The sequence below is a fragment of the Manis pentadactyla genome, chromosome 1 (assembly GCF_030020395.1).
Source record: "Manis pentadactyla isolate mManPen7 chromosome 1, mManPen7.hap1, whole genome shotgun sequence".
In the NCBI taxonomy this organism is placed as follows: domain Eukaryota; kingdom Metazoa; phylum Chordata; class Mammalia; order Pholidota; family Manidae; genus Manis; species Manis pentadactyla.
The window spans coordinates 113,372,976-113,389,744 of NC_080019.1; the positions used below are offsets into that span (position 1 = coordinate 113,372,976).

General features: G+C 39.7%; 1 protein-coding gene across 3 annotated transcripts in view; it reads right to left on the bottom strand.

The window, feature by feature from the left end:
- Window positions 1-16,769, bottom strand: part of MCF2L2 (MCF.2 cell line derived transforming sequence-like 2) — a 274,274-nt gene that overhangs the window by 35,801 nt on the left and 221,704 nt on the right. For all 3 annotated transcript variants that reach the window (XM_036926717.2, XM_036926715.2, XM_036926718.2), the window contains 2 exons: window positions 15,209-15,280; window positions 12,976-13,101 (listed from right to left, as the gene is read on the bottom strand). In XM_036926717.2, coding sequence (XP_036782612.2) covers window positions 12,976-13,101; window positions 15,209-15,280 — 198 coding nt within the window. The remainder of the gene's footprint in view (window positions 1-12,975; window positions 13,102-15,208; window positions 15,281-16,769) is intronic.

Genomic DNA, 16,769 nt, shown 5'->3' on the forward strand with positions numbered 1-16,769 from the left:
GTGAGTCTGCTGCTGTTTTGCTCCTTCAGTTTTTTCTTTGTTCTTATACTCCACAGATGAGTGAAATCATTTGATACTTGTCTTTCTCTGCCTGACTTATTTCACTGAGCATGATACCCTTTAGCTCCATCCATGTTGTTGAAAATGGTAGGATTTGTTTTCTTCTTATGGCTGAATAATATTCCATTGTGTATATGTACCACATCTTCTTTATCCATTCATCTACTGATGGATACTTAGGTTGCTTCCATTTCTTGGCTATTGTAAGTAGTGCTGCAATAAACATAGGGCTGCATATGTCTTTTTCAAACTGTGCTGCTGCTTTCTTAGGGTAAATTCCTAGGAGTGGAATTCCTGGATCAAATAGTATTTCTATTTTTAGTTTTTTTGAGGAACCTCCATACTGCTTTCCACAATGGTTGGACTAATTTACATTCCCACCAGCAGTGTAGGAGGGTTCCGCTTTCTCCACATCCTTGTCAACATTTGTTGTTGTTTGTCTCTTTTGGATGGCGGTCATCCTAACTGGTGTGAGGTGATATCTCAATGTGGTTTTAATTTTCATTTCTCTGATGATTAGCGATGTGGAGCATATTTTCATGTGCCTGCTGGCCATCTGAATTTCTTCTTTGGAGAAGTGTCTGTTCATATCCTCTTCTAATTTTTTAATAGGATGATATGCTTTTTGTTTGTTGAGGTGTGTGAGCTCTTTGTATGTTTTGGACGTCAATCCTTTACTGGATATGTCATTTATGAATATATTCTCCCATACAGTAGGATGACTTTTTGTTCTACTGATGGTGCCCTTTACTGTATGGAAGCTTTTTGTTCACTATAGTCCCACTTGTTCATTTTTGCTTTTGTTTCCCTTGCCCCTGGAGATATGTTCATGAAGAAGTTGTTCATGTTTATGTCCAAGAGAGTTTTGCCTATGTTTTCTTCTAAGAGTTTTATGGTTTCATGACTTACATTCAGATCTTTGATCCATTTCGAGTTTACTTTTATGGAGTTAGACAGCAATCCAGTTTCATTCTCTTACATGTAGCTGTCCAGTTTTGCCAACACCAGCTGTTGAAGAGGCTGTCATTTCCCCATTGTATATCCATGGTTCCTTTATCGTATATTAATTGACCAATATACGCTTGGGTTAATATCTGGACTGTCTATTCTGTTCCACTGGTCTGTGGCTCTATTCTTGTGCCAGTACCAAATTGTCTTGATTACTGTGGCTTTGTAGTAGAGCTTGAAGTTGGGGAGCGAGATACCCCCTGCTTTATTCTTCCTTCTCGTGATTGCTTTGGCTATTCAGGGTCTTTTGTGGTTCCATATGAATTTTAGAACTATTTGTTCCAGTTCATTGAAGAATGCTGTTGGTATTTTAATAGGGATTGCACTGAATCTGTAGATTGCTTTAGGCAGAATGGCCATTTTGACAATATTAATTCTTCCTACCCAAGAGCATGGGATGAATTCCATTTATTAGTGCCCTCTTTAATTTCTCTTAAGAGGGTCTTACAGTTTTCAGGGTATAGGTCTTTCACTTCCTTGGTTAGGTTTATTCCTAGGTATTTTACTCTTTTTGATGCAACTGTGAATGGAATTGTTTTCCTTTTTTCTCTTTCAGCTAGTTCATTGTTAGTGTATAGGAATGCAACAGATTTCAGTGTATTAATTTTGAATCCTGCAACTTTGCTGAATTCAGATATTAGTTCTAGTAGTTTTGGAGTGGATTCTTTAGGGTTTTTTTTATGTACAATATCATTTCCTCTGCAAATAGTGACAGTTTGACTTTTTCCTTACCAATCTGGATGCCTTCTATTTCTTTGTGTTCTCTGATTGCCATGGCTAGGACGTCCAGTACTATGTTGAATAAAAGCGGGGGAGTGGGCATCCTTGTCTTGTTCCTGATCTTAGGAGAAAAGCTTTCAGCTTCTCCCTGTTAAGTATGATGTTGGCTGTGGGTTTGTCATATATGGCCTTTATTATGTTGAGGTACTTGCCCTCTATACCCATTTTGTTGAGAGTTTTTATCATGAATGGATGTTGAATTTTGTCAAATGCTTTCTCTGCATCTATGGAGATGATCATGTGGTTTTTGTCCTTTTTGTTGGTGTGTTGGATGATGTTGATGGATTTTTGAATGTTGTACCATCCTTGCATCCCTGGGATGAATCCCACTTGATCGTGGTGTATGATCCTTTTGATATATTTTTGAATTTGGTTTGCTAAAATTTTTTGAGTATTTTTGTATCTATGTTCATCAGGGATATTGGTCTGTAGTTTTCTTTGTTTGTGGTGTCTTTGCCTGGTTTTGGCATTAGAGTGATGCTGGCCTCATATAATGAGTTTAGAAGTATTCCCTCCTCTTCTATTTTTTGGAAAACTTTAAGGACAATGGGTATTATGTCTTCTCTAAATGCCTGATAAAATTCAGTGATGAATCCATCTGGTCTGGGGGTTTTGTTCTTGGGTGGTTCTTTGATTACCAATTCAATTTCAATCCTGGTCACTGGTCTGTTTAGATTTTCTGTTTCTTCCTGTGTCAGGCTTGGAAGGTTGTATTTTTCTAGAAAGTTGTCCATTTCTTCTAGGTTATCCAGTTTGTTAGCATAAAGATTTTCACAATATTCTCTAATAATTCTTTGTATTTCTGTGGTGTCTGTTGTGATTTTTCCTTTCTCATTTCTGATTCTGTTATGTGTGTAGATTCCATTTTTTTCCTAATAAGTCTGGCTAGGGGTTTATCTATTTTGTTTATTTTCTCAAAGAACACCAGCTCTTGGTTTCATTAATTTTTTCTATTGTTTTATTCTTCTCAATTTTATTTATGTCTTCTCTGATCTTTATTATGTCCCTCCTTCTGCTGACTTTGGGCCTCATTTGTTCTTCTTTTTCCAGTTTCAATAATTGTGAATTTAGACTATTCATTTGGGATTTTTCTTCCTTCTTTAAATAGGCCTGGATTGCTATATACTTTCCTCTTAAGACTGCCTTCACTGTGTCCCACAGAAGTTGGTGCATTGTGCTGTTATTTTCATTTGTCTCCACATATTGCTTGATCTCTGTTTTAATTTGGTCATTGATCCATTGATTATTTAGGAGTATGTTGTTAAGCCTCTATGTGTTTGTGAGCTTTTTTGTTTTCTTTGTACAATTATTTCTAGTTTTATACCTTTGTGATTTGAGAAGTTGGTTGATAGAATTTCAATCTTTTGCAATTTACTGAGGCTCTTTTTATGACCTAGTATGTGGTGCATTCTGGAGAGTGTTCCATGTGCACTTGAGAAGAATGTGTATCCTGTTGCTTTTGGATGTAGAGTTCTGTAGATGTCTGTTAGGTCCGTCTGTTGTAATGTGTTATTCAGTGCCTCTGTCTCCTTACTGATTTTCTGTCTGATAGATCTATCCTTTGGAGTGAGTGGTGTGTTGAAGTCTCCTAAAATGAATGCATTGTATTCTATTTCCTCTTTTAATTCTGTTAGTATTTGTTTCACATAGGTAGGTGCTCCTGTGTTCAGTGCATAGATATTTATAATGGTTGTATCCTCTTGTTGGACTGAGCCCTTTATCATTATGTAATGTCTTTCTTTATCTCTTGTTACTTTCTTTGTTTTGAAGTCTATTTTATCTGATACTAGTACTGCAACACCTGCTTTTTTCTCCCTGTTGTTTGCATGAAATATCTTTATCCATCCCTTGACTTTTAGTCTGTACGTGTCTTTGGGTTTGAGGTGAGTCTCTTGTAGGCAGCATATAGATGGGTCTTGCTTTTTATCCATTCTATTACTCTATGTCTTTTGACTGGTGCATTCAGTCTTTTTACATTAAGGGTGATTATCGATAGATATGTACTTATTGCCATTGCAGGCTTTGTATTCATGGTTACCAAAGTTTCAAGGGCAGCTTCTTTACTATCTAACTATCTAACTTAACTCATTTATTATGCTATTATAAACACAGTCTGATGATTCTTTATTTTTCTCCCTTTTTTTCTTCCTCTTCCACTCTTTATATGTTAGGTGTTTTATTCTGTACTCTTTGTGTTTCCCTTGACTGATTTTGTGGATATTTGATTTTATTTTGCCTTAGTTAGTATTTTGTTGGTCTAGTTTCTTTGCTGTGGTTTGATTTTCTCTGGTGACAGCTGTTTGACCTTAGGCATACTTCCATCTAGAGCAGTCCCTTTAAAGTATGTTGTAGAGATGGTTTGTGGGAGGTAAATTCTCTCAACTTTTGCTTATCTGAGAATTGTTTAATCCCTCATTCAAATTTCAATGAGAATCTTGATGTATACAGTATTCTTGGTTCAAAGCCCTTCTGTTTCATTACATTGAGTATATCATACCATTCCCTTCTGGCCTATAAGGTTTTTGCTGAGAATTCTGATAGACTGATGGGTTTTCCTTTGTAGGTGATCTTTGTTCTCTCTCTGGCTGTTTTTACTACTCTGTCCTTGTCTTTGATCTTTGCCACTTTAATTATTATGTGTCTTGGTGTTGTCCTCCTTGGGTCCCTTGTGTTGGGAGATCTGTGAACTTCCATGGTCTGAGAGACTATTTCCTTCCCCAGATTGGGGAAGTTTTCAGCAATTATTTCTTCAAAGACAGTTTCTATCCATTTTTCTCTCTTCTTCTTCTTCTGGTACCCCTATAATGCAAATATTGTTCCATTTGGATTGGTCACACAATTCTCTTAATAGTCTTTCATTCCTAGACATCCTTTTATCTCTCTTTGCCTTAGCTTTTCTGTATTCTTGTTCTCTGGTTTCTATTCCATTAACATTCTATTCCACCTCATCCAGTCTGCTCTTAAATCCTTCCTTTGTTTGTTTCATTTCTGTTATCTCCCTCCTGAATTCATCCCCCAGTTCTTACATATTTCTCTATAGCTCCATCACCATACTTATGACTTTTATTTTGAATTCTTTTTTAGGAAGATTGGTGATTTCAGTTTCACCAAGCCCTCTCCCTGGTGTCTGAGGGATTTTAGACTGAACAAGTTTATTCTGCCTTTTCATGGAGATGGAGATAGTCCCTGGCAAGTGGCGCATGTGTCAGCTTGGAGAACAAAGTCCCTTCCTGCTTGCTGGTCACCTTGCCTGTGTCTGCTGTCTGTGCCAGTTAACCACACACAGGGAGCAGCCTGGGTTAATTTCCTAAACTGCTGTGGGCAGGGTGGCCTTCTAGATGCCCTAGGGCAATGGTGGGGGTCACAGGCTAGCTGCATGTATTCTGCAGCAAGAAAAAAGCCCCTTTGTGTCTTTTGGTCTCTGCATCCATCTCCGCTGTCTGTGCCAGTCAACAGTGTGCAGGGAGCAGCCTCTGGGTTAATCCCCTGAGCTACCATGTGCAGGGAGGCCCTTGGGATGGCCTAGGGCACTGGCTGGGGTCACAGGCCAGTGGTGCATTTTCTGCCATGAGAACAGAGCCCCTTCATTCCTTCTGGATTCTATGCCCGTCTCCACTGTCTGTGCCGGTCAACTGCACACAGGGAGTAGCCACTGGGTCTGGGCCGGTTAGCCATGCTCAGGGAGAAGCCTCTGCGCTAAGCTGTGTGGTTGCTGTAGGTGGGGCTGTTGCCTGGCTGTTCTGCAGCAGTGGCGGATCAGCTAGTTTGCTTGCAGTGCCGGCAGTGGGGAAGGGATGGCAAGCTGCTTATTGCCGCGAGGGGGTTCAGAGCTGTGTTGCCACCAAGGGGGTTAGGGTGCCTGAAGTTCCTTAAAGTTCCCAGCCTGCTGGGCTGAGTGTTCCAGGACGATTTGTCCACCTGTTAAACCCTTGTCCCTTTAAGACTTTTAAAGCGCCTGTTTTTCTTTTGTCCCAGGGCAGCTGGCTGTTGGAACCTGTTTGCATTCTCAATCTCGGACCTTGCTTTTCTGCTCCTCCAATATCCAGTGCACCATGCAATGTGTGTCTGTGCTCCTGAGGCAGACCACCAGGGCTGGTTATTTAGCAGTCCTGTGCTTCCACTCCCTCCCTACTCTGATTCCCTTCCTCCCACTGCTGAGCTGGGGTTGGGGGAGTGCTCGGGTCCTGCCAGGTCACGGCTTTGTTTCCTACCCTTTTCTGTGAGATGTTGAGCTCTCACAGATGTAGCCTCACTCATGTACAGTATCTTCTGGTCACTCTTTTAGGAATAGTTGTATTCACTGTATTTTCAAAATATATATGGTTTTGCAAGGAGATTTCCGCCACCCTACTCATGACGCCATCTTGAGAAATCCTCTCAACACTGCATTTTTCAGTGAGGAGACAATATAAAGATAACCCCAAATACAATTTTTTTAAAAAGTCCATTTGGCTCTAGGGGACATACTACAATGGCTCTCTCTCCACCAGCAAACCTACCTTTCTCATTCACCTGGTTGAAAGTAAAAATGAGGTGACCCTGCCTTCTCTGAGCTCTCTCCAAAACATAATGGAGTAAGTTGAGCAAGGATCATTGTGTTTTCCAAAAATCAGCCCCCATAAAGCAGATAATCAAGAATTTATTTCCCTGAATCAAAACACCAAAAGGAAAGAATTACTTGACCAGGACCAGTACAGAGAAATTTCCCTGAGTTACATCTAGCTGAGATAAATTCCTATTAGTTCTGAGAGTTAATACTGGAAGTAGGCATATGATTCATAATTTATTGGGCATTTTATAATTTGTTACTATTAAGCCAACTAAATTATCTTTTTAAAAATAATTAACTCTACTTCTGAAATTCTAAAATAAAAACTTCAAGAGCAATAAACTCTTGTCATTTCTATGGTGCTTATGGCCTATTTTATGTGCTATTTTTCTCTTTTTGCTTTCTAAAATGTACATGTGTAAACTCTGGTGAATGAAACAAGGAGCAAGGAGTCCCCAGTCACACAGCTTTCTCTCCTAAAAGCATGATGTTCCTATTTCATGTTACATAGGCTCAGCATGACCACACTCCAGGACAGGTGGGTGACGGGTCCCTGAGAACTCTTGAGAAGTTTTTCACTCTATTCACATCCTTCTAGGGGCCTCTCAAATGTAACCCTCCAGCCCTCAGTGATTTCTTTCTCCTTTAAAGTCATTCAATTTGTACTACATAGATATAAACAGTGCAGGAAATAAGTTTTACTCAAGGCAACAGGCAAAAGTAGGTGCTTAATATTTGCCACATGAACAACTGTAAACAGTAGTTTCTAGTTTAAAATGTATTTATACAAATTTCAAAAATTTGATACATCTTGTAAAAATACATACACTATAGGCAGACAGAAAGTAATTGTGGAAATTAGGGTAAAGAAAAAGAAAAAGATTTTTAAGAAGATGAAGAGGTTGCATACAATATCTGTACAACAAAGCCATTTAAACCTGCTTGCAGACTAGGCTCTGACCCTCTAGTAGGCAGTACAGGAGGAAACATGGTGAGTTATGTGATTCATTACATCAGAAGACATATTCAAACCAGTTGTGCAGGAAAAGCACAGCAATTCCTGTCAAGACATGAGAGAAATTTCTCCCACAGGGCCTCATAAAGGGTCAAACACTGAGCACATTCTCAACCACATCCCAGGATAGATGGATTTTAGATAAAGCTGTTTCTAACAACATATTTGGTGAATGTGGAGGCATTACTTAATAGCACAGTTATTAAAAGCAATTCCAAAACAGCCAGAATGATGGGGAGTGGAAACAAGTCCAGGTGTATGCTCTCTATTGACCTGTAGAGACCTGTACAGGTTAGTAAAGGTGTTTGCCAAGGCCATGAGCTGGAGAGGAGAAAGCCCGTCGGTAGCCCTGATGAAGAGGCAACCAGAGGCAGAGGTGTTTTTGTTTTTTATCACCTCTGCACTTTCCTCCTCGTCCCTTCCTCAGCCACAGCTGTTTGCACCTTGGCAGGCAATTGACCAAAGGGTGATTCCAGAGAGGGGCCAGGCCCCGGGCACAAAAGCCAAGTCTACACAGATGTGCCAGATGGCCAATCTGATCCCTGTCTGAACTGCAACTGAGGAGGAAGCAGTAAGCAGCAGGTGAGATGCTTTATGAGAAGGCAGGAGGTGGAATAAATGATAAGGAAGCAAGCAATGAAGAAGGTGAGTCACCAGAAACTATGAGAAAGAGGAAGACACCAATGGAGGGAAATAGTCAGTGGTGGGAGAGGGGAGAGGACAGCTGGCATGCGGACATTCCTGGCACATGTAGGCAGAGCACATAGGTAAGACCCCCAGTTCCTGCCCACGCCAAGGTCCCCAAGCTGCAGTGGATCCTGGCCTTGTCTAGTGAGCCCTGCTCTGCCATTGTTCTGACTCTTTTCAAGGTTCTATGGTCCCCTTTTCCAGTAAGCCTGTCACCACTGGAGGTCACTAGAAGGAATGGCTGGGCCTTTTGAGTCCAGCTGGAATAGATGGGCTGAAGAACATCCAAGTTGTCTTGCATAAACTTTCTCAGAACCACACTTGTGATGGGATTAGACATCTCAATGCTTGAGGCCCATCATGCAGTGGCTGGGGGCACATGTTCTGTATATTGCAGATGAAGGGCAGGTACATGCATGTCACCCTCAGCCAGGATGAGTACCTATGTGGAGGTACTCCACCTCCAAAGGGAAGAGGGTCAGGGTAGTCCTCTCAGCAGGACCAAGGAAGTACCCCACCTCCAAGGATGACCCTGGGCCAGCTCTTCAGCCATATGTATCTTTTTTTTCCCAAGCCAACTGTAGTTGGTCCTAAGGCCAGAAACCATGTGTACAACCTCTTGTAGATATGTGCCCCTTAGACACTTATTTATTCACCTATTGGCATTTAGTGAATGCATGGGGGGACATGAAGCTAAATGCTCAGCACTGTAAGAGAGCTGATTTGGTGACACCTCTGCAAAGGGTTGAATATCATCTCTCAAAAGTCTCACGACTATCCAAGACTTCAGAATGTGACCTTATTTGGAAATAGGGTCTTTGTAGATGTAATTAGTTAAAATAAGGTCATACTAGATTAGGACGTGCCCTAATTCAATGACTGATGTCCTTATAAGAAAAGAAAACAGAGACACATAGAGACAGTCATGAAGATAGGCAGTAATTGGAGTGATTCAGCTGTAAGCCAAGGAAGGCCAAGTGTACTACTGCAAGTTAGGAGAGAAGCAAAGAAGGATTCTTTCCTAGGGCCTTCAGAGGGAACATGGGCCTGCTAATACCTTCATTTTGGACTTCTAGCCTCCAAAACTGTGAGTGAATAAATTGTTGTGGTTTTAAGCCACCCAGTTTGTGGTGCTTTGTTACAGCAGCTCTAGGAAATGAATATACACCAAACCAGTTTTCCACTAACAATAGAATAGTGTGGTCATCACTCTGGTGTGTTGAAGAATCTGATGACTATGAACTCAGAGATACAGCATGGGCTGCCTCAAATAAATTAGCAAGTGAAGTCAGACGGCTTTCTCCACATGGGAAATGATAGTAAATTAAACTAGTAAATGCTACCGTTTTCATGTTGGACATTTTGCAGGTAAGAGTGTGATACAAGAATTTCAAATGTGACTACATTGGCCAAGAATCTGGCTGGAAGAATGAATCTTGTGAAGCTAACCTCCAGAAAGAGACCTCTTTGGGGTGCTTAGGTTTTCATCCCTGGAAGAGACAGCTAATGTGACAGAGCTACATACTTCTTTCACAAAGAAGCAGGAAACATCTGGATAAATGAATCAGCACAAAGCCTGGTCCAGAAATGAAAAGCAGAAACTGTGGGAGAGAGGAGCCCATTATTACAACTGCCAGAAGCAAAGGGGTTCCTTCCTTTCCAGCCTGATCAAGTCTCCAGTACAGAAGTGCTAGGGCCTTTTATTCAACATCTCCCAGGTACCAGGCATGGTGCTAGGTGCCTTTATTATGATTTCATCCTCATTTACTCCTCACAACTACCCTTTGACATAAGTGTCATGAGTGTGGGAAGATGCACAAAGCAATTCCATTAAGTCATTAAGGTAATTTACTCAGCCTTATCTCTGTAAGCCAACACTATGGTAAGGAAAGTGAGAACTAAAATAGAAATAAAATACCTGGCCCTAGCTCACAAAAACTTGCAGTAAAAATGCTTCCTTTATTGAATTACATAAGTTTGTTTCATAAAATAAAAATGTTCCATTCAGCCTTTACTATTTAGCTTTGGAACTTTTTCCTGGCAAGCCAGGATGCTAACTAAATGCTCCTCTATTTTATGCATTGGATTGAATAGAGGGGAATTTTCTTTTTTTCAAATGGAGGGAAGTAAATTACATTTCAGGGTTCCACAAAACAAACTTTCTTAAAGCAAAAATTTTTAACCTTCCACAATTAGCAATTACAGTAATCAGTTTCTGTAATTGAGTATACACGACTGAGAACATACAAATATCAGAAGGGATTTTTTTCTAGTTGTTTTAATTATGAATTCATCCACTCAAGTCCAATTTCTTTCCTTTACAAAACCAGGTTAATATTGGTTGTCAAGTAAAGAAACTAAGAGATTATTTTCTGGATTCATCCATATGTACAGCATGTCATTGTAAACACCTTGAGATAAAGTTCTACAAAGCTGAGGCAAAGAATCTCAGAATTATTAGATCTGAATTAGTAACAGTTGAATTGTTAGTAAACTCTAAACAGGTTCAGACAAAAAATATGTTGAAGGGATGACACCTGGAGAGGATGTAAAGGGATGCAAGAAACAGTCTAAGCTGACACCCATGTGATCTTGATTGAGTTAACTCTTCTTCCTATGGACGTGATCCTGAACCAGCAAGTTGAAAATTCCCATGCCTGCTCTTCTATAATTCAATAGGATTATACAAAACTGTCAGGATAAATTAGCTAATGAATGTACTAGATGTAAAGCAAGCTTAAGTCTTAGCAAAAAAAAAATCAAAGAGTGTAGGCCAAAGGTGCAATTCTGAGAACACCTGGGGGAAAATAGTTCTTTGCATTTGGTGTAAAAAATCTCTAAAACTCAATAATAATAATAAAGGGAGAAATGTGGGATCCACATATAAATCAAGTATAAAAATCGAACAAATATTCATATTTGACCTGATTGTTTATAGTTCATAATGCATGATCAAAACCAAAAGTTTCTGTGATGACTGCCCTTGCACTGTTCACCATGTAAGAACTTATTCACTATGTAAGAATTTGTTCACCATGTAAAAAAAAAAAATCTCTAAAACTCTATTAATGGATTCACCTTATTTGCATGTGAGCTGGCATGGGATGAACTTAAAGTAGGTTTCTATTTACTCACATTTTGATCATTCTCTTCTCATAACTTCCTCTTCCTATGTTACTTACACTCAGAAGAATAGCTGTGAGTTTCCTGCCCTGTGTATAGTTTCCAGAACATTCACTTGATTCAGGGAAATGGATATCTATTAGAGGTAGCTGACACGTACTCCAAGATAAAAAGAAAAGAACAGAAAGATGCCCCAAAATGATTAAACAAATCATCCCATGACTTTCCATAGCTAAAGAAGGAAAAAATATCACCAAGAAAATGATCCCGTCTCACACACACGCTGTGGTTCATAATACCCTCCTGAATCATGCATCAGGAGTAAGCAGGGAGCAGCTGGAGTCCCAGGGGATGGGGACAGGGCAGCATCGCTGCCCGGATCACTGCAAACCCCAGGGGCTGTTTCTGAGACGCTGGCCAAAGAAATACCAGGAGGGAGGGAAATGAAAAGATCACAGTTTTTTTGCCCCTAATTCATTTGCCTGGATTGATTTATGGTAAGAAAAAAAAAGTATTTTCATCTGCCCAGGTCTCATTAAACAGTATCTTAAAACCAGGTCAAAAGGAAAAGGGAAAAAAACAAGAAAGGATCTGTCTGAGATGTAATTCTCAGAATGCTTGATGCCTGGGTGGCAGGCAGAAAAACAGCCTCTCAAAGAGGTCCACATCCTAATCCCTGGAATCTGAGAATGTGTCAGGTTACATGACATGTGGGAATTAAGGTTATTAATCAGCTGACTTTGAGATGGGGAGATTATCATGGATTACCTGGGGGGCCCAATGTAATCACAAGAATCCTTAAACGTGGTAGAGAAGTGGAAGAGGTTAGAGCGATGTGAGAACCCAATCCTCTGCTGGCTCTGAAGCTGGAGAAAGAGGCCAAGAGCCAGGAACGTGGGTTGCCTTTTCAAACTGGGGAAGGCAAGGAAATAGATTCTCTCCTCAAGCCTCCAAAAAGGCAGGCAGACACCTTGATTTTAGCCCGGTGAGACTGTGCTGTACATCTGACCCATGGAACTACAATAAATTTGTGCTGTTCTGGGCCAATTTGGAACAAGCTTAGGGTAATTTATTATGAGAATGCTAGAAAACCAACACACCTGAGTCAAAATCTAGAGTACCTCACGGTGAAAACCAGCTGGATATTAAGATGTCCCCATCCCAAGGAGACAGCACAGTTGTGGATGGTTTTCCTGGAGTGCCTGGGACTGGCCTGGGTGACCCTAATACCAGGGCTCAGATGGCTCAGCTCCCCAGCACTGTCACTTCTGGTATCTTTCTTCAACCATATGGATTAAGGGATGTACAATGTACACTTGTTGGGCCTCTTGGGATCTGTGTGTTATCTAAAATGGGGGTCCTTTGATTTCAGACCCACTTTTAAGGTAATTTTCAGCAGAAAAATCTGAGTCAAGCTGTAAAATCTTTCAATATTTTAATTTCAGTAATTTAATAGAAAATAAATTATCCCTTCAGCACTCTTCCTACCCACATGGGGTCCGGCCCCTGAGTCCCTGGTTTTCCAGAGTGTGGGTCTCACATTCAGGACCCTGAGGAACGTGACCCGAGATCCTGAAAATGGTGAGGGTCTGGAACCTTGCAGCAGTGGTTTGCTGACCGACTGAGGTCACTTCCACCGAGTCAAATCCCTTTACCACAGATCATCTCTCTCACTTTGCCATAGGGTCTCCTACCTTTGTAATATTGTGCCTGCCTTTTGTTGAAATGTTCCAACACTTGTTATCGAACATACCGGACATTCGGTGACTGCTGCCAGGTCCACAGCCAACTCACAGGACTGGATCAGATCCTCCAACACAGTCAAAGCCTGTTGTATTTCAGCTAACAATACTGAGTCCTTGGTCCTCTGTGGTCCATTCTGTAGAAACCAAAAGGCTTGTTGAAAATCAAAAGGTAAAGAAAGAAGACAGGTCAAGGATAAGGAGCACGGATCCAGCCAGCATGAAGTGACTGAGTAGGTGGGCACATCATTCTGCTCCCACAGAATAATGGCTGAAGATACTGACTGGTTTAAGTATACGAAAAATATACAAAGTCATGGACTGCACCTTCTGTATGCTGTACTAATGAAGTTCCCAAAATCAGGGACATGATATTCCTGCTATGTAAGGAACATACTGAGCTTTTTAAAGCATGAAAATCCCAGCCCCTCTAAATAGGCTGTTTTCCCTTTTTTATATCCCTGCTCCTGGGAGCCTATTGAAAAGTACAAGATGAGTATCACATTCCTGTATTTAATGTGGCAGTCTTATTCCTGTGGGTAAAATTATACTTAAAAACATCCCAAAGGAGGGTATTTGTAAACTTCTCTAGAGGCAAAGAATGGGCTGCCATGTGGAGGTTTACTAATGATTTACGGGGAAATGGTGTACGCCAAGTGCATTCGCCACACTGAACCGCCCCCAGCTTCCTCCCTCTTTTCCTTCCCCATTCCTTCCAATTCCATCACCATTAAAGAAGTCAAAGATGTAAGCCAACATGGTCTGTGCCTCCAAAACATAAAGACTCTGCACTGAGTGGAAAAGCAGTAACTGTTTAATTAAGAGGCCAGGTTTCAATTACTAGTCCGGTGACACATAGGACACGATGGGGATGACTGCCTCCGCTTGAGCACCTTTGGCTCAGGGGCTCAGTATCTTGTTCTCCTCCTACCCACACAACATATTTATCTTTTATCTGGCAAATACAAACAAAAAAATTTTGGTTTTTTCCACTTTTTTTTTTTAACACATTAGTTTCTTTAATAAAGAACAGATAGCTCTTCACTGCCCTCCACACAGCCCCACCTCTTTTTGTCCTCTACAGCATGACGTGAGCAAAGTATCTTGTATTTGCTTGATCTCTGTGGAGGCACTGGTGATCAGAATCTTTGGATCAGAGAAACTAGGGACAGGGGAGATGAGCGGAGCGGAGAGGAGCGCGCTCCTTCACGGCGCAATACGCCATGGATTCTTACCTTCTCACTCATACTGAATGTATTCCAGGTCTTGGTGAAAGACAACAAACTCACCTGTGTTTATTGTAACGTCATCAATTAAGAATTAAACATTTTTACACCAGGCATCTTCCTCTTTACACAACACTTAAAACTCAGCTTTGCTTTAGAGACTCAACTGCTTCTAGTCTCTCTCCTCCCCACTAACCCTCCTCTCACACAGTAGGCACACACAGTTTTACAGTGTGTGATATAAGACTCAGAAAATCTTTACAAACATTATTAAATCCCTCTAAGTCAGGTTAGTGCCCCTTGCTCCACTCTATACAATTATTACTTGTGTCTTGAGCTTCTTTTAATTTCAAGGGGTCCCCACCACCCATTCTGAGCAGAAAGGGATTGCAAATAACTGTACCTTGAGACACATGCTTCATGTTTTTCTTGTTAAAACCAGAGTGATCTATAGGAAATTTAAAAGAAACCCCACTGCTAAGCCATAAATTTCTTCTTAACTTGGTGAAGTCACCATTTCTTCCAAGGGAAACTTGGCTATCTTAGAATTTGCACACACACACACACACACACACACACACACACACACACACACACACACACACTCACACACTTGGAGAGAGCAAGGTATAATTTATACAAATTAGATCTACTAAGAAGTACCAAAAAGTCAATATAAACCATTCATAATCCTACCATGCAGGAAAACCAAAGTAAAGGTTTTATCTTATTCACTTACAGTCTTTTATGTGTGTATTTACTCATTCACTTAATTTTGTAATCCTGTTAAAACATTTTTGTGTGGAAGGAAGAAAATGAATTACCAGTCATCCTACAAATCCCCACTTCAAAATTGCCTTTAATTTTTTCTACAACTATGAACTGTAGGACACATGCTATTTTAGAAAATTTAGACATTAAAGAGCGTAAACAAAGAAAAAATTGCCATAAATCCTCCCACCTATAGGCAAACACCGTTAACAGTTACTTATATAAAACAATATTTAATATCCAGTACCTTAATTGAACCTCCCTCTAGGTCACCTGGGCCTATCTCCAAATCCTCACAAGACTCAAAATCCAGCAGACCCTGCATTAACACAAAAAGTCTTGTTGAAAATCAAAAAGGAGAATGCCATTGCCAAATCTACTGTGCAAACAATCTCTGGTCAATGCTAAACTGAGGATGTATGTAAATTTGTCTATTTGTTATAAGCAAGAGGGAAAAAAATGAATGACATACTCAGTACAGACTTCTTCTCCAAAACACAGAATCGCATCAGACACACTCTAGCCCCAGTGCTAGCCTGTTTTTTCTCAGTCAACAACATAACATGAACATTACCCCATGACATTTTATTTTTAAAACAGTTTTTAATTGTGGCAGAGTGTTGCATCCTATAGATAAACATAACTGATCATTCCTCCTACTGTTAAACATTTGGGTTTTATAATTTTTTACTATAATAATAATATCTTTGTGCATTTTTTCTAAGGATAAATTCCTAGAAGGGGAACTGTCAGTGTTAAGAGTTTTGATGTGTATTTCCAAGTTCTTTATAGGACTGTGTTCCCACCAGTCATATATGAAAGCTTGGAGTATTACCATCTAATCAAGATGGTCTGTAGATTTAGTCAGGAGAGAAATCCTCACTGTTGTTTTAAATTTAATTTCTCCAATAACTAGTGAGGTAGGACTTTATTCTTTGTTTTTGCCTATGTACTTGTTCATTTTCTTATTATTAATTTTTTCAGCTTTATTGAGCTATCACTGACATATAAAATTGTTAGCTGTTTCAAGTGTATAGCATGGTGATTTGAAATACACACACATTGTGAAAGGATTCCCCTCATCCAGTCAATTAACACATCAATCACTTTACATATTTAACTTTTTTAGGGGGCAGGGGAACACTTAAGTTCTACTCTCAGCAAATTTCAATTATCCTAATCACCATATTTTACATTAGGATCATCAGACCCTATTCATCTTATATCTGAATGTTTGTATCCTTTAACTAACCTCTCCCTGTTAAATTCTTAAAAAACTTTTTTTTAATTTTTAGTTTTTTTACTGAATATAGTTGGTACACAATATTTTATTGGCTTTAAGCATACAACATAGTGGATTGACAGTTACATCCACTATAGAATGTTCACCCCAAAATTAAAAGAAAATAGTAGTCTATTTAAAGAATATTGTTTCTACGACATGACTTGTATTACACAGGAAATCAGCATGACCATCTGTTGTAGAACATCCTTCTTGCAATAAGCAAAACTTATGTAAACAAATAAAGCACGATTTTGCAAACCATATTTTACTTAAACAAAATCCAGACAAGAAAAATTCTCTACATTAGGTTTGATAGATTCCATACATCACTTAGCATGTTTGACAGAAATCATGAGCACAATACAAATGAGTTCCTGTTGTCCCTAAATGCATGTACTTGTCATGTATTACAATTAATATTGTCTCATCAACTTGCTGTGACTCATTTGACATTATGTAAATTATGTACTCAAAAAACTCTTTGTAAATCAATTTTATAATGTCTCAGACAAGATATTAAGTG